This window comes from Lichenostomus cassidix, chromosome 3, assembly GCF_008360975.1.
Source record: "Lichenostomus cassidix isolate B80296 chromosome 3, HeHo_3.0, whole genome shotgun sequence".
NCBI classification, from domain to species: domain Eukaryota; kingdom Metazoa; phylum Chordata; class Aves; order Passeriformes; family Meliphagidae; genus Lichenostomus; species Lichenostomus cassidix.
Genome location: NC_139483.1, coordinates 66,274,038 through 66,297,098, shown reverse-complemented (window position 1 = coordinate 66,297,098; position 23,061 = coordinate 66,274,038). Strand labels below are relative to the sequence as shown.

Below are 23,061 nucleotides of genomic sequence, written 5' to 3'. Positions count from 1 at the left end.
GGAAAGAACACTCTTCTTTTCTGAGTTAGTGGTCTGGTATGCTTCCAGGAAGTGTTGTGTTGTTGAATTTATAGTTTTTAATAGAAAGTATTAAACCAAAATCCTTGTTGGATTTTGAATATTGCATGACGTATTCTGTGGGAGCATGAAAATTAAATGTCGACCGTATCTGGACTCATTATTACTTACATTTCCATTATGGCTTGGACAAGGTTCTCATAGCTTTATGTCCTACTGCACTGTGAAGATTCCTAACCATTAAATTACTGACAAGGTCCACTCAGCATATTACTACTTCCTTTCATGGTGAGCTTTTGTGTTCTTTTTCAGCTCTGCTCTAATGCCTTTTCTTCTTGTAAAGAGTAAAGAGACTGATTGTGCATTACTTTGTGTAGAACTAACATCCTCATAAGCTTCAAATAAATAGGCAAGGAGACATACTTTGTTCATATACAATGCAGATGATGACTCCACAAGAGGGATGTAACTGGAAACATGTTCTATGTATTACTCTTACTCAACTGAAGTACCTTTTCATATAACCTACAAACATGCTCTATGCAAATTTTGGCCTAAGATATAAAAGAAAAAGCCAAAGTAGCAGCAGAAATATGTCCCTTTTAAAAATTTGAAATACATCTTTCTCCTTCCCAGTATATTTCATTTTTATTTCTAAAGTCACTTTACCTTTGACTGAAATCCTTTGGTATGTGATCAAATTCTTGCCTGCTGTTTGCTGTTCCTCCAAACTGGTAGGCATGTTCGGTTGCCTTGGGGTTCATGGGCAAGTGGCACTGAGGGTCTCTTTGCAAATTCACTTTGTACAGTTTTTTGAGGCCAGATGAAGGCTGTGAAATCTTGTCTTTATCTCTTCCCACCTTCATAGAAAAAGAACTATTAACCAGAATTTTTAACTAAGACATAATAAAATAACAGTATCGTTTATATATGAATTAGTAATATATTATTTCCTTACATGGATTATTTATTATTTATTTATGGATAATCCTTACAGGATTATTTCCAAGTCAAATTTTCCTTGAACAGATCTACTATAAATGCTGATTTTGGACAGCATAAGGGAGAAACAAATTATTTGTGCAGCTAACAGAATTACAATTAATTTTTTTAAATTTTTCTGAATTAAATGTTCTCCTCTCTGCTTTTGGTGATATCAGAATATCAGTCATACTACAGGCATAAGAGGATATCCTTGGACTAAAAATTGTGCATGCTGGAGGAAGGTTTTCTCCCCATTTATATTAATATTTGCTAGTTGTACCCAGTAGAGAGAGCCACACGGAAGCATCTGGGAACAGAAGCAAGCTTATTGCCTTTAGAATACAGAAGAAATCAAAAAGGTTTATTTCTGAAGTACTTTTTTGAAAAAGTAGCATATTTCATTTTAGAGTTCTAGCAAAAGAGAATGGTGCAAGTGTAGGCCAGGTGGATGGTGTCGGGGTAATCATTTGCAGTGATGGAATATATCAAGGAACAGGATTGTTTCCTTCATATATGTGACATTGTCTTTATGCGTTTGGAATCCATAATTTCGAGAATTTTAGAAAAGTCTAGAGTGGTACTGGAGCAATTTTTAGCGGACCTTTTTATTGTGGTTTCCTTTGGCTTTTGATGAGTTTTTTCCTTTCTTATGGAGAAGAGCAACTGGAGGAGATTCAACAGGGCATCCATACAAAGATGCCTGAACTTTCTCAGAGTACTTCTGGAAATCTTCCACTTCAACCTCATCATCCAACCTGTGTTTCAGAGAGGAGATGACAAGAAGAGCTTTTTTTTTTCCAAATGTTGGAATTATCTTCATAAAAATCTCAGAATTGTACACTTATAGTTTAAATTATATTTGAATGGGCTATTTTTCATTCTTGATCATCAATAAAAGTACAGATCAGTCAATGTATGGGTAACACAGACAGCCTATACTGCCTCTGCTTGTTGTGTACATACTGTCATAAAAAGAAGTATCAATCTACAGCATCAAATTCAACTTTAAAATCTATATAGGAGCATTTCATAAAGCAATTAAGATCAACACATTCTGATCATTTTCACATGACCAAATCCCTAACTTCCCCAGCTTCTGTGAGATGCCTTAATATCATTTTGTTTCAAAGGCAGAGCAGAAAACAACATAATATAAATGTAAATTACAGCTATGTGAATTATTCATTGCACCAGCAGCATTAGCAGGTGCAGTGCTGAAAGCTTATTTCATCAAGTTATTCCCACCTTAACAATATCTTAACCTAGCAGATCTGTGCCAACAGATTCCATGGCAAATAAGGTAAGAATCTTATTCACACATACTGTCTAGCCTCACAAAATGAGACAGGAATTTTTATTGTGACAATAAGTCACTCCCCATGAGCTACTATTCAAGCTGTCAGGCAGGGGCAGTGACTGCCTGTTAATGTGTTTGGGAGGATGTTACTCACCTAGAGAAGTAGGCGTTGCTTATGCAGCCAGTGAAGTTGGCTTGCTGCGTTCTGAGGGGAGAGCCACCGAAATAAAACTTCCTGAGGCTATCTGGGCTTTTTCCTACTCTGTCCTTTGCTGGGTTCTTCTTGCTCTGTTTCTTGTCATCGACAGTCAGCTCATACCTGCAAAGACAAACCATCCATTTTGCAGGCTAGCTTCGGAAATGTCAGTGCCAGTGATTAGACAGCACATTACATGCACCCAAAATGCTCCACTCAGTGCATACACCACTGAATGGTGGTGCTCAAAGGCATAAGAGGAGCCTTTTGCTTTCAGCTGTGCAACAAGTAGCAGTTGCCAATAAGCCATTGGCAAAGTTGAGTACAGAGGCCCATGGATTTAATATTACCCTGCAGTTAATTGTGAAATCCAAAACTGTGCAGTGAAAAAGGATAAACTAAGGGACTGCTGATGAAGGAATGGAGTCACCATTTGGGTAAAATAAGATCCAAGCACATGCTAATCTTACTTGTTTATGCCCCTATCCCTTTTTCCTTCTCTTTCATCACAGAGCATTGGTGTTTGAGCTTATACAGTGCTTTTTACCTAATCTGATTTTGCAACCCATTAATTGTTGCAGAAGTCAGGAATTCTATTGCTTTAATAAGAAACTGAGTATACGAAAGCATCAGACATTGATTTTGTTTGGCAAACTCAGGGAAAAATGACAGTCCCCAAGGTTATTCCAAGGCACCTTTCACACCTTCAGCTTTTCAAACTACGATTCTTGGATGTCAGAAATCATAGGTACAAGCCTTCATGTCCATTAGGAAAGTAAGAATGATCTGTTTGTATCTCATATGCAATACTCTTAAAGAATGTTGCTTTGATTATGTGACCTTCTTAAAAAAAAATTAAACATAGAAAACAATAGTAAAACATACCAATAAACCAAAGCTTTCAAGTTTTTCGAGGAGCACGGAGAGAGACTTATTCCCTACTACTGTATTTAGTCTTACATTTGTGGGTGCCAGTGCTAAAAATATTTTTAACATGTATATATCCCAAATGAATGCTTTATGTGAAGATGCCTCAATTACTTTGGGGTCAACTGGAAATTTTTTTAACAAATTAGAAGAATCAATCCTGTTGAAAAATGAATCTCATGCTAGTCCTAAATGTTATAAAACTGTTCTCTTACCTGAGGACAAAAAAGAACTAAACTTTCAGAAAAACTGTTATTTCAGTTTTATTAAAAATTCCCGTCATCTGGTGCTCAGGCCAGGCTGGCCAGCTTTCAATCACATTTAAAAATCAGTCACATAAAAAATGCCCCTCTCAGGTGAGTGAGGCTTTTGAAAGTGAATGTTAAATGATAATGTGCTTTACAAGGAATATTTATGTTCTAAAGTTAGGGAATAAAAGATGCTGGACAGCTTTACCTTTCTGGAGTGACAGAAGTAATGATGAAATGAGTTTTTCCATCATTGTAATTTCGGTCTGGTGACTGAATTTTGGTTCCACTTGCATTTAAAACCACAGCACCTCTCTCCATAGAGATGGATAACACATCTGACTGAAATACAGACAAAAGCATTTTCATAAGGAAATACTGCACACAAAAATTATCAGTTCTCGGCATTTGCCTGTTTATTTTCATTCTGTCTGTTTTCCACATTTGTGCCTTATTTGCAAAAAGATGTACTCTAAGAATCAAAACAAGAGATGATATTATTAGAATTTATACTCTTGCCATTTTTTAAGCCTGAATTCTGGGAATTCTGCTGCTGATTATGTGTCATGTATCTTTCACATGAGCTCCTTTCGTGTAGCACAAATGTATGATGTTTACATTTCATTTGTGTTTCTGGTACCCTGGAACTGTATTGAGCAGCTGTTACTGTGAGATTCCTGCTGTCATAAGACCAAGACATTTTTTTTCTTTTTTTAATTCCCTCTGATCGGACCCGTTCAGTCTCTCAAAATTATCTCAGAGATAAGATGTGCTATCTGGGTCAGGCATACGGGATCACTGTGCCACTAGCAGAAATGCTCTCAGTTCCATTAGAGCAAGCACTGCCACTGTGCACTGGTAGGAATCATTCTGTCTCATTCTGCCAAGTGCTAAATAGCTGAACTTCCATTTGTTAAGTAGGGCACTTGGCACCTCATAGGATTAGAGCTTTGAGAGTTAAATCCTGAAGTGATGTGTGTGAGGCCTCATTTATGCATACGATGTGGGGAACTGACACTGTTACTGACTTCAATTTAAGGTAATACTCCAGGCTGCAACACGTGAAAGTTTAGGAGTGGTTATCGGTGTCACACAGCCTTCTCTGCTGCACTGCTGATGATATTCTGCAAGCATAGCAGAACAGACATTTGGGGGTGGTTGCAAATGTTCTGTCATCTGAGCTCATGCTTGCTGCAGATGTCAGTCTGAGCCTGCAGGATCTTTGGATTGCTTTGTCTCACACAACATTTTGAGAGTGCAAGTCCATATTTCTGCCCATGTCACACTTCTGAGGGGGTATTTAGAGCAGCCTGGCTTCCCATAGCTGCAAGAAGCCATTCTCAAGTGCAGCTTTGCCCAGTCACACATGGAGGTCTGAGTGCCATCTGGGAATATAAGCAGCTTTCTGACTGATTTCTGTCAGTTCAGCAATGCTCAAAATACCATGCCACTAATTCAAATAAACTTTGCTTGTAGGTGATTTTCTAGATGGCAAATGTCAGGTCCTTGATATTATTTGTACTTTGGTAGCACCTGCAGGTCCAAATAGGGATTGCAGTGCTGCTGAGCACAGCAAGATGCTCTGTGTATTTCTGCCCTAAGGACTTCACCGAGCACAAATGAATGCATATTAATTCTGGGCATATAATCCAGTCCTCTTCTCAGCATCAAAATAATGTTCTAAGCATTGCTGGGTTTCATCTGTAGATCAAATGCAAACTGTAAAAATGAGGTCACCAGTGAATGCTTCTATATTGCAGACTGCTTTCTCTATCATAAAATCATAAAGTGAGAAATTTTATTATTCCCCTAGTATTCCCCTGGGAAAAAAATGCAAAAGTAAAATAAAACAAACTGTAAAACAATAGATACTCACTCCTTCAGAATAGTAAAACAACAGCCCGCTGGGCTGCAATGTCCGGAAATTGAAGCCTCCTTCGAATTCAGTAAAGAGGGACATTTTTTGGCTTGATGCAATGAAGCTCTCTCCATTGAAATATGCATTGCGGGACATCTGTGTATTAAATAAAACAATATTAACAAGTAAACCTCAGAAAACCTTCTAGTAATACAAAGAATGAGGCTATTTCCTTTTCCATTTCCTTTTCTTCCTTTTCCTTTTTTTCATTTCCCTTTTTTCTTTTCCTTTTTCCTTTTCCTTTTAATTTTTTTTCTTTTTTAAAGTTGCAGCTAGTTCAGTTTTACAAAAGCTTTCCATTTTTCTTGCATATCTTAACCTAATTTACCTAGGCTTTCCCTCACATCATGGGAAAATCTTGAGAAAGTGTAGCAATTTTAGTGTAAGTCAAATTATTCTCAGCTTCCTGAGATCCTGGCCTCATCCTAAGTCTGCTGATATTAGTGAGCATGAAAAGTAGAAGCAGAGGGGCTCACACCCCTGTTTGAGCTGTGTGGCACTGAGTCACAGTCCCAACATGTGATATATTACTTTGTGTGCTGTGCTGGGTACTGGGGTAGGGTTAAGGGTGTTGGATGTGGTGGTCTATAACCCTATAACCCTTTGAGTCTTAGGAGTAAAACTAGGTAGGACAAATTGCAGATAGTTTCCTTTTTGACAGAGGATGAGATTGTGTGATGAGTTTACAATCGGAAGGATCCTTCTTCGCAGGTTTGCAGCACTGCTTTTGACAGACACGGTGGCAGGATGAAGATCCCAAACACTGTTTGGATTTGCCAGCCTTGCATTGTAATGGACAAGTGATGAATTATGGAAAGGGCCAGATGCAAAATAGCAATTTTCTCAGTGCTAATGCTGGTGCAGTTGGTTTGTGAGTCACAGAGGAAGAGCTGGTCTTGTTTAAGGGGAGAACACATTGGAAGGGTGAATATTTTGCTGTCTTTTCAATTTCACACATCTGTACTAGAATGCATGTAAGGACAATTCCCCTTGTACCTTTAAGAAAAAACAAATTACATTGGAATATTTACTTTCAGAATACAGCACACAATTTATTTCAGATCCAGCTCTCACACTGCAATTTCACATATGAGGAGAATTTTAAGTGGAAGACCTTGAGCTATAATTCAGAGTGAAAATTGGGTATTATGTCAGAAGACTTAACAGGCACACCCTCCCCCTCCCCTCCCCCCATGTCTGCCAGTCAATGGTCATTTCCTTGGTGGAAGACTGTCTTTCCATTGTTTGGAGTAAAACTGAAGCTCCCAGCTATATCCATTGTCAAAATTTTCTGTTGTGTCACAAATAGTATTATGCTTACCAGTGAATCCTCTGGGCACCCATAGCTGATTCCCAGGGTTCCTGGTTCTTCCAACAAGTTGAAATCCTTCTTTTGGAACTGGAAACCTTTCATGCAGCCTTTAAAGCCGATACTTCCTGCCAGATGTGAACTAATGCTGTTGGAAAACAATGCCAAGCAAGCTGCAGTTAGATAGTCCTTGTCTTTCTGAACAGGCTTTTTTTGCCAAGATGCTCTAAAAAGGCCTGGAAGAACTTCAGTCATTTGCCTCACTAGTACCCAGTTCTTGCATCTTTATGTAAAACAACTAATGAGCTACCTTGTGTGTATTGAAAAGTCCAGGTGCACCAATTGTAGTTAATATTATGTATTTATAACTACTTATAGTGAAAATAAACAGATTTTTATGTCAATTTTTTTAGAACTTTGAAGAAAAGTTCTGATTTAGTTTTCCTGTCTTGCTTTTACTAGCAAGCTCCATTCTTGCCTTTGCAAGCAAATGGACCTCTATTTTTTAATAAAAATACTAAAAGAGGTCAGGGAAGTAAGAGCAAATTCTACTTGCTGTTATGTGGGTTTACATAAGTTTAAATGCGAGCAGCGGGTGGGCTTCCAGGATGCCTTTAATGTCAGATTTGAGGTGGAGAGCACAGCAGTGCATCTCTGCTCCTGCTCACTACTCTGAGTTTTTCAACTTCACACCTTGCCAAGATACCACAACATTACAGCACGGGGTGAATATAATTGAATTTATCCTCACAATTCTCAAGGTGCATGAAGAAGTAATTTGCGTAAAATCACAGAGAGTCTGTGACAAGGCAAGGAAATTACATGGGAGCTACAGGGTACCAGTCCAGGTGATAACTAGGGAACAAATACACTGAAGGAGTGAATGTGAAATCCAGAGTTTTGACCTGGCTACCTGGAAACAGTCTTTGTTCTTTAAGCAAGATGAACCTTAACAATGGGATTCTCTTCACCTCGTGACTTGGTACTGCTGACATCTGCTACCTGCACTAGCTGTCTGTGAGTTATCTCATTGTAACGCAGACATTGGAAATGTGGCACATGAATCAGAGTCTGGAAATGCTTATTTTTCTGCACTGACAAAAAGGGACCATCAGGTGAAGTAGTGCAGATGTACATGTCTGAAATACAGTGAGAGAAGGAGTGCTGTAGGGGCTTCATTTGGTCCTCAGTTAAATCAGCAGGAAGACAAAATCAACAGGAAGGCTCTTGCCATCCTTACTGGGATTTGGACCAAATTGTGGGGTATCCATCAACTAGTGTAACCTTTACACTGAATAACCATGAGGCTGGCTGGATGCCACAAATATGCCTTCTAGCAACAAAGAACCGTAGAAGAAAAACCTTCCCCTAAAGAAAGGCTTCTGAGTTCATTTCTTATCTCATCTAAGAGTTAAGTTCCCAGAACTCCTACCTACCCTTAGCTTTCTGCTGTATGCAGTGACTGAGGTGGGAGAAAAATAACGTGTAGTGGTACTTCCAGATTCATTTATTTGGATTAAAAAAGCAAGTGACAGAGAAAAGTGCATTTGAAGTGAGTGAAAATATGCCACTTTAGAAGAATATTAAACTACTCTAAGACTAGAGCTAGTTTCCCCTCCTGCTACTGCCCTGCAAAGTCAATTAAATGTGAGTGTCTGCAAAGAGGAAGCATCAATATCAGTAGTAAATAGTAATTGTAGAGAGAGAGTAGTACCTCATCAGTAGAAGACTAACTTATGCTCCAGATGAAAAGGAATGATATTACAACATTTGGCCCATACCTTTTAGCTGTCTACTCCTTTTGTGAGAATGAAAGCTGAGTACAATGTCAGAGACAAAATTGCAGCTCTGCTTAAATAATTTCTGTATATATTTTTCAACATTATATTTGATAATATTTCAAAAATGCCTATGGTAGTTTTTTTGTGATACAGCTTGTTAATTGATATGTTATTTTTCCTGCTTTGACAGTACCTTCCAGGTGTTTTTCAGAATAACCACAATCTGCTCAGAAATCTGCAGGCATAATTCATGTGATTCATCCTTTATCCTACATTTGTGAACAAATCTCATCTGCCATTGAGTCGCTCAATTGCCTAGATTTCTAGGTCCTTCTGGGCTTTTTCAGAGTTCTTTAGGCTTGATTAATAAAAGTAATTTTCACCATACTTCTGTACTTTCTTTCTAGATCATTAATGTATTTAATACCAACCCTGAGAGAGATCCTTTTAGCATGTGCTATAGACTTTTTATACTGTGAAAATTGAAAAGTTACTACTATGTCCTATTTTCTCTTTCCCAGCTGCTTTCTAATCCACTGCAGCCTTTTCTCTCTCCACTCCACTAGCTTTCTTAATAGCCCCTTATGATAGACCTTTGTAAAGAACTATTTGAAAGGACAGATAAATTATACACCCTGTTTCTCCCTTGCCTACCACTTTGCTTGCATGTTCAAATAATTACTGGGATTGAAAGGCATAATTTTTCTTTACATGAAGTTTGTCCCTGTCTTAAAGGCTTAAAGATTAACTATTTTGTATCTCATATTTATAAATTCAACAGTTTCTTCTGACAACAAAATAAAGAATAAAATTTCAGGAGCTTTACCACTAAATCCTAGAAACTATTGTGTAACATTTGCCTTTTTTTTTTCCCCTATTTTTTAAAACATAGAAGGTATTCTTGTTAGCAGTTGTGGCACTGGAAACAGCAGCTGGAGCCCTTCTGAGAATTCTGGCCTTGCTGTCTGACCCTGGCAATGAATACTGCCTATCAGAAGAGCATACTCTTCTTCAAGCAGCCAGTTTGCTCTCAGAGCATGACTCTGGGGCCCAGCAGATTCCTATGGCAGGAAATGAGAGTTTCTGCATAGTCTACTGAGATTAAAGTTGGTTTCTGTCAAATGGCACAATGGGAAAATTAGACTTTTTTCTTTTCTTCCCACGCCTACACAGAGGCAGCTGACTTAGACTGAAAGAGAACCTGAGATGAATCAGAACTGAAATGCTTAGTGGGAAAAAGATCACCTTTAGATTTGAAACTGTGGTTGGTCAAAGGCCTTGTCACTTTTCGCAGAGCAAGGAGCAATAGCAATTTCATATGTTAACATGTTCTTCGAAAATGCCTTTTGTTTTAAGAATACAACTGCTCCTGTCACTCTTACTAAAAGTGGGCCAGTTTCGATACAAATTAACTGTCCTGGATCAAGCCTAACCTTCAGTACTTAAGAGCTCTGAGAGACACTGAGAAGAGTGTCTGAGGGCTTGTTTTACATAACGTTGATGCCAAAGAAATTGTTTTATTGTTACGCCTTAAGGTCAGGCCATACAAGTTAACTTAAACATGGTGATTACTTGAAAATAACTATCAAATACTGTTTGTAAACCAACCTGGAATGCAAGATCTCAGCAGGTGCTCCTCCAATGTAAATATCTGTGAATGGCATTGCTGTTCTTTCATTGTCCACACTTTTTATATGTCTTCTGTCTACTACCAAGATCATCTTCTTAGAATTGTGATATATAATAGAAATCTGTAAAGAAAAGCATGTGCTTAAAAATGTCATCTTTTGAAAGCTGTTCTGGTGATCTTGAAAAATTGATTGCATCTTTCTATCTTTTTGTTTGAAAAGTTCTTCCCATTTATCAGAGAAGTTTCTTTGTAAATTGGGAGAGGCTGACAATGATTACTTGTAGGAAGCTTATTTTAGTATCATATTTCTCTGATGACTGAATCCTCAGGATATTTCAATTATGAACAAACCAAATGAAAGTACTCATGTCAAATTCTGCACTGTGGCAAACAGATAAGCTCCATAAACTTTAGAATGCCTTCTTGATTCATCCAAGAAGCTAGAGCATACTTCTTAAAACACTTATTTCTTTGTCAGAGCATAAAAAGCTTAATTGTTCTCCGCTTAAACATGAACAGAACTATAGCTGTAGTTTTGGTCAGGAATCAGACTTTGAATTTACATCAAGTAAAAGGCAGAAGAAGCAACTCACTAAGGGGGATTTGCTGCTGTCACAGTTACATTTGCTTAAAGCAAATTCCCTGAAACCAAATACAAGTAGGTATTTTACATCTGCCAAAGTCCCTAAAATACTGTGCATATACAAAAGGTTGCTACTAAGTCAACTCTCTTTTCTAATGAAATTGGAGGTGCCAAAATTCTTGTAATACAGGTGGTCAAGTTAACATAATGACATGGTTTTAGTTGAAGAAATTTTTATATTTGATATAGACAGTTGTCCTCGAATAATTTCATCTGGAATTAATAAAACTTTCTCACATGTGAACGGTCCTGTCCTTGGCTAGTAATACACAGAGTCTGTCTACAAGCACTGATTTACGAGGAGGCAGGGAGAGCCTTTTCTTTCCACTGCTTGTTAATGGTGGGACTTGCATGCACTCTACTCTTCTCCCTGTTCTACCATATTACCCCCTGCACCCTCATCCTTTTGCTTCTTTCATGGGTGTTGGAGCAATTATTGCTGCTTGGAGCTTCTGGGATAGTTGTTCAAAGGCTGTGATAGTAACCACATCTGTACCTCATGAAATTTAGCATCGTTAATCTGAGCCTTCTTCATGGAGTCCTCGAGAAGCACAGGGCCGTTGCTGAAGCCAAAGTCATAGCGGAGGTACAAGAAACCATTGTGCATCTCCAGGCTGAAGAACATGCTCTGTGTAAAGCAAAACAGCAGTCAAAAAAGGATGATGTGGCAGCAATTTCAAAAAATTAAAAAAGTGTTATGAGACTGACATTGTGAAAAGCATGCTGGAAAATACATTTTTATTTGCAAAATTATAATAGAGTTTCTATATTTTTGTATTTATATGTGTATGCATGCATATGCACACATAATTGTTTAATAAGTGGCACTTATTGGAAGACTTGGTGAACTTTTTCCTTACAGAAATAGTATTTGGTAACACAGTAATGTCACTATTCTTTACCATCAGGATATTCCTGATGCAAACATATCTATTTGCTGTTAAAATAATACCACATGGCCTAAATTAAAAGATATTATACTGTTAAAAACAATGTTGTGCTAAAATGGCTGTATCTGCATTAGCAGCTTCTATCATGATGTCTGTAATCACTCAGGATTTTGTCTTTTCACAGCCCTGATCAGCACTGGTGTATTTACTGAAAGGTGAGCAGTAACTAGAGTGTATTTACTATGGATTTGGTTTCTAGAATTCCTGACTGCTCCTACTTTATAATTCAGTTTTTGTTCTGTGGCTGGGTGACCCAAACTTTATAAACAGGAGCTGTACTTCAGAAAATCTTTAGGGAGTGCTTGAAATGAAGATCTGCACCCTAGAATTAGTCTTGTTCCAAAACTGACCGTAAAGAAACAGAAAGAAAAGTTTACAGCAAACGTGCATCTGGGTTTATGCTTTCAATGCTAATGTTTGTCTTCTCTCCTAGTTTTCTTGATGTTGTTTCCATGCCTAATGGAAACATGGGAACAATAACTCACAAAACACTACTGCAGGCCAAGAACTGCTGTCTTTAACATTAATGAGCCCACCTTCAGAAGTCATTACTTAAAGAGTAAGGCTAGGTTTCAATCTAGCACTTTTAAGTGAAACTGCAGCTTGGGTTTGTTCTGAACAGCTTAAACTTGAAAATGAAACAAGGATTACATTCGGAATATTTATGAGCTGTCCTTGCAGAACTGAATAATGGACCAGTTTACACAGATTTTCTAAAAGTGCCTGTGAGCAGGCATGGTCTCCCACAGTTGATTGCAGTTTCCACTGACTGAAGTGCATACATCTCCAAGAAATCTTTAGGTGCTTTTGCTTGGAAGAAAAATAAGTGCTCTGCAATAGAGACTCTTAAACTTTAACAGTAGCTGCTTGGTCAAAACTTCCGAAGAACAAAGATTAGTCGTAGCATGCTATGCTGCAGAGCAAATTGCTCTCCATAACTCTCCTCTGGAAGTTACTCTAAAGGCAAACACTAGAGAGTAGCTCTTCTAGTAACAGTGGATTTTTTTCCTTCTAAATGCTTAAAGCAGTGTTCCATGTAGGTGTCTGCACAAGTGTCTGTGGACTGCACCTATGTAGAAAAATGTTTTCTGTGCCTTTACTAGTTTGTAACCCACACAGAACTTGGAAGCTTGATGTGGAAATGCCCAGAGGTCAAAAAAAATCTGAGTTTGTCTTCAGAGGATATTTTCATGTGGAGTCTACTTTCTTCAAACTCTTGCAGAGATTGCATAACTCTAACACTTCAGAAAAGCTCCTGATATTTGGATCAAGTCTTTTTATTTGGACTGCTTTCCATTCTCAGTAACCTAAATATTTAACTGTAGTACACCCTGAGGCACAGTTATAAAGTGGCAGCTACCACAAAGGGGCTGCTTTTTGGGACTTACTTCACAGAAACTTCCTATAGCTTTGATCATGCATTCACATTTAAATAAAGGTACAACTACTGGGCCTAACTGGAGTGTCTCTTGAAGTATCCTCACAAGGAAATGACCAGTTTGAAGTCCTGAATGTCTCTGGATAAAAGCAGATTCCAAATCACAGCCTCAGCTTCCTGAGGCCTTAGCAGAGCAAGTTCCAGTTCCTTTCTAAAGTATACATGCACCAGACAAACTCAAAGTATTTCCTTTTTCCAGAAGTTAAATGTGAGGACATAAGCATTTTGGATTTTCCATGATATTCTAAACACTGGGGAACCTGTGGTGCTAATGGATAAAGGGTACCAGCAGGACTTGGTACTCACCCCATTAACCATCAGCAGGATCAATCCGTTGTCTGTAGGTGTTCGAACTTCGATATCAAATCGAGTCACCTGGCTGAATTTTCCCCTTCTCTCAATGTTTCTTGCCAAGGCATAACCAGAGCCATCAAAGAAATAGCTCACAGCCCGGCTCTGAGTGAAAGCCAACTTATCTCTATGAAAAAACAAGCAGGGAAGGATTAGCTGGCATGTACTTATTTTAATTTAGGGGAACTTAAAGGCCTTTATGTACTTTATTGAAATAATTGTTCTGAACTTCTGCTTCTGCCTGGAAATGGTGAGACTGATGACTTTCTTTCAGATTTTTTCTGGGAATTTTTTCCTGAAAAATAGTGTGTAGCTTTGAAGGTGCATCTAACTCCTTCATCATTACATCATGGTTTTATCCTGTGCTATGTGTAGAGGACACGAAAATTCTTTGCTCATCCTTGTAAAGTGACAGGCCCACAGCACTTGCTCATTACAAGGATACACAGATATTTCTATTAGGAGCTTGCACAGTTTGTGCCATTTGAATTCTCCAAGAACTTTAGCTGAGCATGGATGCTGGTGGGAAGCCCAGGACCAGCTTGTATGCCCTGTTCTGAAGAGCAGCAGTTTGTGCTCCCTGTGGGAATGGTGTGGGAAGCTCGTTTGCTCTATCCCAACATTTCCTGCATTTCTTCCCAATGTATGCTGCAAATTACTCTCCTGTTCTTTCCAGAGAGAGGTTCTGCTGTTGCTGCCTGTGGTGTGAGCAAAATGCCTGCTGTGTCTGTGCTAAACACATGCTGCAGTTGATGTTCCCTTCTGCCTTAGGAGCTGCATTTCCCTGTTTGCGAATGATATCTGTTTTGGGTTTGAGAGTGTATGGCAGGAAGAAACTTCTGTATGGGCTTTGCTGGCTGAGGCTGGGACTACACTCAGGGTTACCAGGCCAACTGGACCTGACTTGGCTGTGTCTGTATCACTTGAAGCAATGGGATTTGAGTCAGGAGCAGCCCTGTCCTAGGCAAGCCATGGGGTAAGGAGGGAACCTGGAACATGCCCCAGCTAACGTTGCAGTTTCCTTTATGAAGGCATGAACAAGACTGTGAGATAGCTAGTGGAGACAGCAAAAAAAATCATAGAATATGTCATGTTAAAAGGGACTCATAAGGAGTCCCACCTCCATGTGTGTATATATATATATATATATATATACACACAAATTAAACTTGTTGATGCAATTAGGAGCTAAAAGCAACCAAGTTCCTTCTGGGACAGCTCAATATCTCCTTCATTTTTTAAATCTAAAGCAGGACTGTACCATCAGGACTGGCTGGCACTTGTAACAAACGGGAGAGTCAGGAGTGAGGACGGGACTGTCCCCTACCTGGCACAAGGTGGCGATGTGGTGGTGTCGATGTTATAGACGTGCTTGAAGTTGTACAGGCTGATCACATCATCGTTCAGGGTAGCCAGTTCCAGGCAGCCGATGAAGCCAGGTAGGTTTAGGCTGGGAGGGAGCTGTGCAAAGGGCAAGGAAGGGTAAAGGGAGAAAGGTGACACTCTTTAGTTGGGTACTGTGAGAGCATTTGTGCCTGGGATCAGTTTTGTCCCTGTGCAATTTGTGTTTTCAAAAAAAAAAAAAGGTTGATGCTACTGTGACTAGTCTTCACAGTCCTTACCAGGATTTGGCCTTTGGGCTGTAAGTGAAAAGGGAGCATATTAGCTTGTCTCACAGTGAGAAAATTAGGCCAGGTAAGGCAACTGCAAACAAATACTTCTTTTGTAGTTTTGATGGGATCATGCTTGGAAACACAGAAAAAGGCCAAGATTTGACTAATAACAGAGCTTAGTGTATTTGAATCGCTCAGTAGATATTTCGTATCTAACGTAAAGATATCCTTCACAGCCAGAAAAATAGCTTCATACCATAATTAAAGAGAGAGAAATGAGAGAGTTCTTTAAACCCAGGAGATTGGGATTCAAAATCTGTGCCAGTGGGTAATCCTCAGTAGGTATTATTTTGAACAGTTAGCAGGATGTAGAAACTTCTTCTTTTAACAAAGGTCATTGCAAATAGAATTTATATAGACACACTGGTGAAAGGAAAAATACAAAAGAATAAAGCCGACAGACCTAGACCAGTCTTTTTAAATTAAAATATTCTGCCCTGTGGAACAGGTGTGATAATAATAACACCTCTTGTATTTCAGAGTTTGATCACCGTGAGTAGCTTTTCTTCATCATCTCATTATTTCCATTTTCTTATGATATAATAATAATGGTAATAGAGTAATGCAGAATGTAAGTAGCTGTAAAAGAAAATTACATTCTTATCTGCAGCACAAATACATTTGGTAAATTATCATGTTTTCTTTTTTTCCTTTGTTTCTTCTACTATTCTTTTAAATTATGTTAAGCACGAGACTTCTAATGGCTAAGTAGTGCATTTCATATTTGCAAAGTATGTAACAGGGAAGCAAAAAGTGTTTAGCAAATCAGACTCTACTTTAATAAATGAAAATGTGAGGTGTCCTTTTCTAAGGGGGAAGGGACCCATATGCCTGTCAAATAATACCATGAATCCTTTTTGTCCTATTTCCCTTCCCATTTTCCTTTACTCTCCTCTTTTCTTTTTCCTCTGCTTTGCTCTGGAACAGACCTGGAGGGTTCATTTGCTGGATGACTTTGTGTGTGTGCACATATGTGTGCAACTGTTATTCAGTCTTCAGTCTTTTTCTCAGGCAGTTTGCACCCAGGGCTCAGTAATCTAAAATTCAGACCATGGCACATCTAGTAGTCACAAAAATGCAAAGCTCAGGGATACATAAATGTATTGAGTTAATCTTTCTTTGTTTTTATACAGTTAGGAGAGCTGCTCATGGATCAGTGTTTGGATCTTTTTAGCACCTGCTACAGTTAGCTTAGAAAATTTAGCATTCTCTAAAGTCTTTCTAGGTACATTTTTATTCATGAAATTATCACAACAAAGATCATTCACAGCAATTTTTAAATCCCAAAAGAGGAACTGGTATGTTCACAGAAGGAGGTAAATGAGGTGCTTATTCGTGCTGACTATTAGGAAATAGACTGAAGCAACTGTCTCACACAGGTCTTCAGACATATTTGGCACAGGCAACTTTTCATACTGTTACAAGGATGGATTTAAATCAGTGATAATTTAAATTCAAACAAATGACTATACTGCAAGTTTCGCACAAGGTCCTTATATTAATGATACATTACTTTTTATTTTTGTGACAGTTGTAAAAGAGAAATGCTAAGTACCAAGAACTCATTAGCATTGAAAAAAAACTAATAGCCTGCAAGCTTTGTTAAGTTGGACTAATAGGCCTTTGTTTATGCATGCTACTTAACAGCTAGCAAGCCTTCCTTTTGTTGCTTTGCAGGAAACTTGAACAGCAGCTCACAGAAATTTGATCAACTTACTGTATAACATAATATGCTAGGGAAAACTTCTTTGCCATAGCTGAAAGTTGGAGTCCTAAGATGATAAATGACTAAATAAGAACTTTATCTGCCATTTCTGTGTTTAAATGGAAGTCCAGCAAGATTTGTTCGCACTATTTAGTTTTGGATAGAGAATATTTATCTGACCAACCTTGAAGCCTGGAGGCACTCCACCAACATAGAAAACAGCATTTGCAGGTTCCAAATTAAGAAGGGAGCCAGGACCAAGGACCTCACCCTTTTTGATGAATTTTTCTTCAGCTGTGCTGCTAAGACTGGGCACAGTTAAAAACATTTTGCCGTGTCTCCCGATCCTGCAGAAGAGAATTGTAAGAGAAGAAAATTTCATGTTGGCAAGACTTACAAGAGAACAAGCAAAGCTCCCGCTCTAGGAAGGGGTTTTTATTTCCTTAGTAGAAGAATAGTAATCAGGATGAAAAAGAAGGGAGGGACTACAGACACTTTGTCTTCCTCCCTGTGGCCCCTTGGGTCTTGGCTCTTCAAAAGCAGAGAGAATTTCCATTTATTTCAGCTGGAGTAGAACCAGGCACTGAAAACTCCTGATTGGCAGTTCTGACACAGCCTTTTCTGTTTGATTTTTAACTCTTTGATTTTTGGGAAATACACATTACCACTTTACCTCTCAATTTTTATGATACTGAAGTAAGAAGGCCAGGTGCTGACTGGCTTGGCATCCAGAGGTATCTCCACGTCTTGGCCCCCCAGATTATAAATGTACACGAGGTTGTCATTTTTAATTGCAAGACCAATGTAATGTTTTGCCTAAAACACCAATGGAGAGGGATGTTAGAGATATATAACGTTCAAAGAGACCTAATGCAGGACATAAGTAAAAGGTAAGCTTTGATAAACTGAATGACACCTTTAAATATTACTGAAAGCTATTTAAATAGAAACAAAAACTTATTCCCATATTAGTTGCTTTCACCACATAAAACTGTACAGAAAAAATGTTCTGAAATATTACTTTATATCCATTTGACTGCGGTAAATTCAAGGTCATGAGATCTCTGCTGACCATGAATTAGTCATGTTCAATGGGAAGCTGTTCATCACTATTTAGTGTGCAATGCCACATGCAGGAAATAGTCTAAATCCTAGGTATTATGCTGCAATTAAATATTCTGCAAAGAGGCATTTCATGTGATTTATATTCAGCAGACCTTTAGGAAAGCTTAAAAATGAAAGCCTGCCTCTTTACCTTCCCAAGTAACAGTTCGCCAGGATGATATCTGGCTTGTGAGTTGTCATTTTTTTCTTTTCAGAACCACAGTTTAAAGAACAGTTATTTCAAAGTAGTGATCAACAGAGTGTACAAGAGCAGCACAAGCCACAGATAAAGAAGCCTGCTTATCTTGTGGGCCTGCAACCTCAGAGATTTGGAATTGACACTGTCAGCAGCATAAACTGATTAAAGCATATCTCACAGGAGCCAGGCAGGTGACATTAACTGCTTCAGAGTGCCTTGGTACTGGCAGAGGAGATAGCAAGTGTGGCTCACAGCAGTGACAATCAAAGGAGTACACTGCCAGGCAGTCTAATTAATTTGCTTTTTAGAGAGAATCCTTCACTGTTTGAGGTGACAAGTCTCAAGGACAGGGGTCTCAGCAACTCTTGCTCTTTGCTTGTCACAAAATCAATGATAAGTCATATAGCAGACACCTCTAATTTTGAAATATGAAGAAACAGTGAGAGGAAAAACCGAGGGCAAATAAACTTCAAACCCATTTCAATGAAAAAAAAATGCATAAAAGTTTACTGGATTATTCTCTTACATTTTTGTTTCCAAGGTACAAAATAAATCTGTCTGGAGATGCTGCCAGTTGTGGGTTGTCTTTGTGAAGCTTTATGTACAAGCTCATGGAAGTGAAAGATTTCAGTTCTTCCACGTTGATCTTTGGATTGACTTCAACAGCTGATTGGCCTTCAAACATCATGGAAACTTGGACCTGCAGTTGCAAATATGCAAGGTGAGACACATTTTTATTGCCTGGGATTGTTACTTAAGGTAAGTGTGCAAGAATACTGAGCCAGCAGCCTTGCAAGAGTGGAGTTTGCACCTATATGTTGACATGTAAAATTGTATGTTTATAAAAATCTTTTCTGGAAGACAGTGTGAAGAATATGAAGGGAACTAATTTTAAAATTAATTAAAGGTCCTAATTAACTCTGATTAAGCATATTCATAAAATAAATTACATTTCAGTGGGAGATAGATGTGTGCTTAGCTGAATCAGGGCTACATCATTATGTATATATAATGAAATTCTTACATAGCTATAAAACATCTACCCATAATTTATTTCTTTGCTTTGGGACTAGTAGGACCATTTTTTGTTCATGAGTAATCTCATTATATCACTGAACCTACAGAGATATTTATGAGATGCTAATAAAATAGCAAAACCTGTTCATTTGAGTTCAAAATGCCTTCAACATAACTGAAGTAATGTTTTCCAGTTTAAACACAGTATACCTGAATGACAAAACACATTTAAAGAACAGTCAAGCACTGCACACATAGCGATTTTTCCTTTTCTAAGTTATACTCCAGCGTTGTGAACAATGCACTGAAATTTTTATTTCTCTGAGTGAATTTAAATATACTGTTTCAATTTTTGACCTTGGTGGTTTTTTTATGGAGGAAACCTTCATTATTTATGTATGGTAATGAAAGTGGGTTTTTTTCTATTAAATATATGTGAGCTAAAGATTCTCTTACCCTGCAGAAAATTAATTCAAAAGAAAAAAATAAAAAGAAATGCTGTCATGTCAGAAAAGCTTGCATTAAATTGCTGTAATTATTACTCATGGTAATTAGTTTTGTAGGTAATTGTCCTACAAATTGTAGGTAATTAGGTTTTGTTATTGTGGCTGTTCTATGCACTGTGCCAAAATCTTTATATAAAATTGATACTGCAGTAGCAATAGTCTACCATGAATACCATGATAACATCAACTGCTTGCAAATAGTAGCTTTAAAGATTTTAATGACCTCCATAGTGCTCTGTTATTCCAGTTTTGAGGAGGTGATAACATCCAGGTTTGGCCTTCTAGCATAGCCCATGGAAATGGAGGTTATGGTAAGATTTGATTATTAGCATGAGTGACCAAAAATCCCATCCAAAAGTTTTACCTTGCTTGCTACACTCCTGGTTTGAGCAATTAACTCTCTGATCCGGTGAATGCTGGAAGAAATATTGTTTGCTGGTGCCTTCTGCTCTACTCTGCGCAGTTTGTCCAGGAGTTGAGGGAAAACTTCTGTAAGTTTCTTCACTGCAGTTAGAGAAGAAGAGACAGCTTTTTTTTTTTCCTCCTTGAAACACTGGTTTTACACCAGGAAAATTCCACCTTATCCTCTTTGGTTAACTCACCTGTCTCCTTCTGCTTTCTGAATAAGTCACAAAAATGATTTGGAGAGGCACTGGTTTAAGAGAGGGTTGTGATTTCTAAGAATCTAGTATTGCTACAGTTTTTGGAAGTAAGTTTTCACAAAGGAGACTGTGTTTTCTTCAGACTCGTAGGTAATACTGTGGTGTGTTGCCTCTATAATGCATTCCTCAAGGAACTCTGCAAATGTTAATAGTTTTAACCTTTTCATCTTCCTTCAAGACAAATAAATGTTAAGCCTAATTTTACAGATATGGCAACTGGAGCAGAAGGATTATTTGTTCAGCATCTCACTGGATATCTGTGGCTGACCTGGGAACTGCATCTGACTGACCTTGTGAACCAGAAAGGTTATGGTTCTTGAGCTCTTCAAATTCACTGTAGGGGAGATGTGTAGGTTGCTTTCCTCAGCTTTTAGCTGTGCATCTCTCCCAGATGCAGTGGCTGCACAGGAGATGTGGCTCACTCTCATGACAGAAACACTGCCACTTTCATGCTGTGGTATCACGTCTGTACTGTACAATAGTAGAAGGCCTTAGATGATGATGATGATGATGCATGTGCACCTAAACTGTGCCTAGTACCTGCCCCAGCCCTTGTGATTGGTAGTCTCAGCTTTCCTGCCTGCCTCTGCCTGAGGCCAGGAGTTAGAGTCCTGGACCTTTGGTGTTTCACTGCTGCGTCCTCTGGTGGTACATGTGCAGCTGTCATTGCTATTGAAGGGAAATGTGGGGGCTTTATTGTGTTCAAAGTGAAAGAAGGCCTTTCCCAGAAAGATAAGCAGAAAAATTATCAAGAAGGAAAAATAACTACCCTTAATTATAATCCAATTTCATCACATCAGATTCAAATGACATGTTGCCCTTTGAAGGATATTTACACATCACATCATTTTTCATCTTTAATTAAATGTAGGTACAAGTAGCTGAGTATAACGAAATGTGATTTTAGCTGCAAGCTACGTGCATATAAGAAAGATCCAGCATTCAGAGTTAATTTTTAATGGCATGGATTCACTATAAAGGTTAAGACCAGATTTGTAGGGTTTGCAGTTACATTTTAGGGGTTGTCAACTTACATCCACCTGCTCTTGTGTTCTTTCCATTATATTTTTACCTCTGTCTGAGAATCATAGAACGGCTTGTGTTGGAAGGGACCTTAAAGACCCCCTAGTTCCAACCCCCCTGCTGGGGGCAGAGACACCTTCCACAACACCACCTTGCTCAGAGCCCCACCCAACCTGGCCTTGAACATTGCCAGATGGAGACCTCAGAGAGGTAGGTAAAGGGGCTAATCATCAGGTATAGGAGACTGTATGGAAAGTAGGGAAGGAGGAGCAGACTTCAGTCACTTTTCCGTGCTTCCAGTCAATAGTGAATAAAGACAGAAGCAGCTCTCAGCTCATTCATATCAACCCAGAGTATGAGAAGACTCCATGGAGTCCTACAAGTCTGCTTGTTTTCGGACAGAGTGAAAAATCTGTATTTGCCAGTATGTTGCTGATTTGCCAGTATCTCTGCTTGGCTGTTTTCATTTGTTTTTTACTTTCCAAGTTCAGTCTAGGAGCAGTTTATGAAGAACTTTAGACTCTCCAGTTATTCCCATTTAGTCCTGAAAGACATATGTGCTGAGAGTTGATTATCAGCTGTTCTATACAAAGCTTACGGTACATTAAAATACCATTATTTTAGTGAATCCTTAAAGAACTACAGTAAATTTTGGGTAAAATGGTGATTCCTGAATGTGTTGAATTTTCTATTAAAAAAACCCCAACAAAAGCAACTAGTATAATAATCAACTTATAAGGAAGTCTTCTCTTCCTTTTTCCCCTTTTGAGGCAAAAATACTGCAAGGTGAGGAAATGATTTAGCAAATTTCAAGCACCTCTTTTAAAAAGGTAATCTGCAACTGAATTGGGATTGTGCTTGATTTGATATCTTAAAACCTGGCTTTTCTGTTTGAAATTTGATGTATTAAACTTGAAATGTGACTATAACATGAAGACAAAAACTAACGCATATCTACTAGAACTATTGTGAAATCTCAATATAAATCTCTTCCTCTTGTCCTTTATAATGGCATTCTTCAACACAAAACACTGATTTTTGATTTTAGTCTTCGGGGTGAAGGTAGGAGTGTAAAGGAAAACTATTCCTATCCAGTGAAAAAATATACAAAAAAATAGAAGGGAGTAAACAGTCAAGGAGGAAATACCTTTACTATAACCTTCCAGACACTTTTCCCTTTAACGTTTTTCTTCCCAAACTCTCTGTCACTCCCTCTACTGAAGCCCACCAGTTCCCTGAACTATTCTCAGACAAACTGCACAGCCAAGACATGCTCTAACCCTTCCAAACACCAAGTGCAAGCTTTATTCAAGGACAATGCACACATGCCAGCTTAGAGGCTTCAGCTGCTCTGGTAGTGTTATTGGCATGAAGATCAGGTGTTTTGGTGTTCCAGGCACATGTCTGAACATTTGTTGGGACTTTCCTTTTGACTTTGATGGACATTCCTCCTGTCAGAATACACAGCTGCTCTGGGAATGC

The 23,061-nt window shown here is 38.4% G+C and overlaps 1 protein-coding gene across 1 annotated transcript in view; it reads right to left on the bottom strand.

Annotated features, from left to right (window-relative positions):
* Positions 1 to 23,061, bottom strand: part of LAMA4 (laminin subunit alpha 4) — a 98,681-nt gene that overhangs the window by 12,500 nt on the left and 63,120 nt on the right. The window contains exons 18-31 of the mRNA XM_085056139.1: positions 20,259 to 20,398; positions 18,898 to 19,071; positions 17,742 to 17,884; positions 17,253 to 17,415; positions 15,018 to 15,151; positions 13,646 to 13,817; positions 11,448 to 11,579; positions 10,287 to 10,429; positions 6,910 to 7,045; positions 5,547 to 5,684; positions 3,879 to 4,012; positions 2,454 to 2,618; positions 1,604 to 1,757; positions 688 to 878 (exon numbers count right to left, since the gene is read on the bottom strand). Coding sequence (XP_084912265.1) covers positions 688 to 878; positions 1,604 to 1,757; positions 2,454 to 2,618; positions 3,879 to 4,012; positions 5,547 to 5,684; positions 6,910 to 7,045; positions 10,287 to 10,429; positions 11,448 to 11,579; positions 13,646 to 13,817; positions 15,018 to 15,151; positions 17,253 to 17,415; positions 17,742 to 17,884; positions 18,898 to 19,071; positions 20,259 to 20,398 — 2,119 coding nt within the window. The remainder of the gene's footprint in view (positions 1 to 687; positions 879 to 1,603; positions 1,758 to 2,453; positions 2,619 to 3,878; positions 4,013 to 5,546; positions 5,685 to 6,909; positions 7,046 to 10,286; positions 10,430 to 11,447; positions 11,580 to 13,645; positions 13,818 to 15,017; positions 15,152 to 17,252; positions 17,416 to 17,741; positions 17,885 to 18,897; positions 19,072 to 20,258; positions 20,399 to 23,061) is intronic.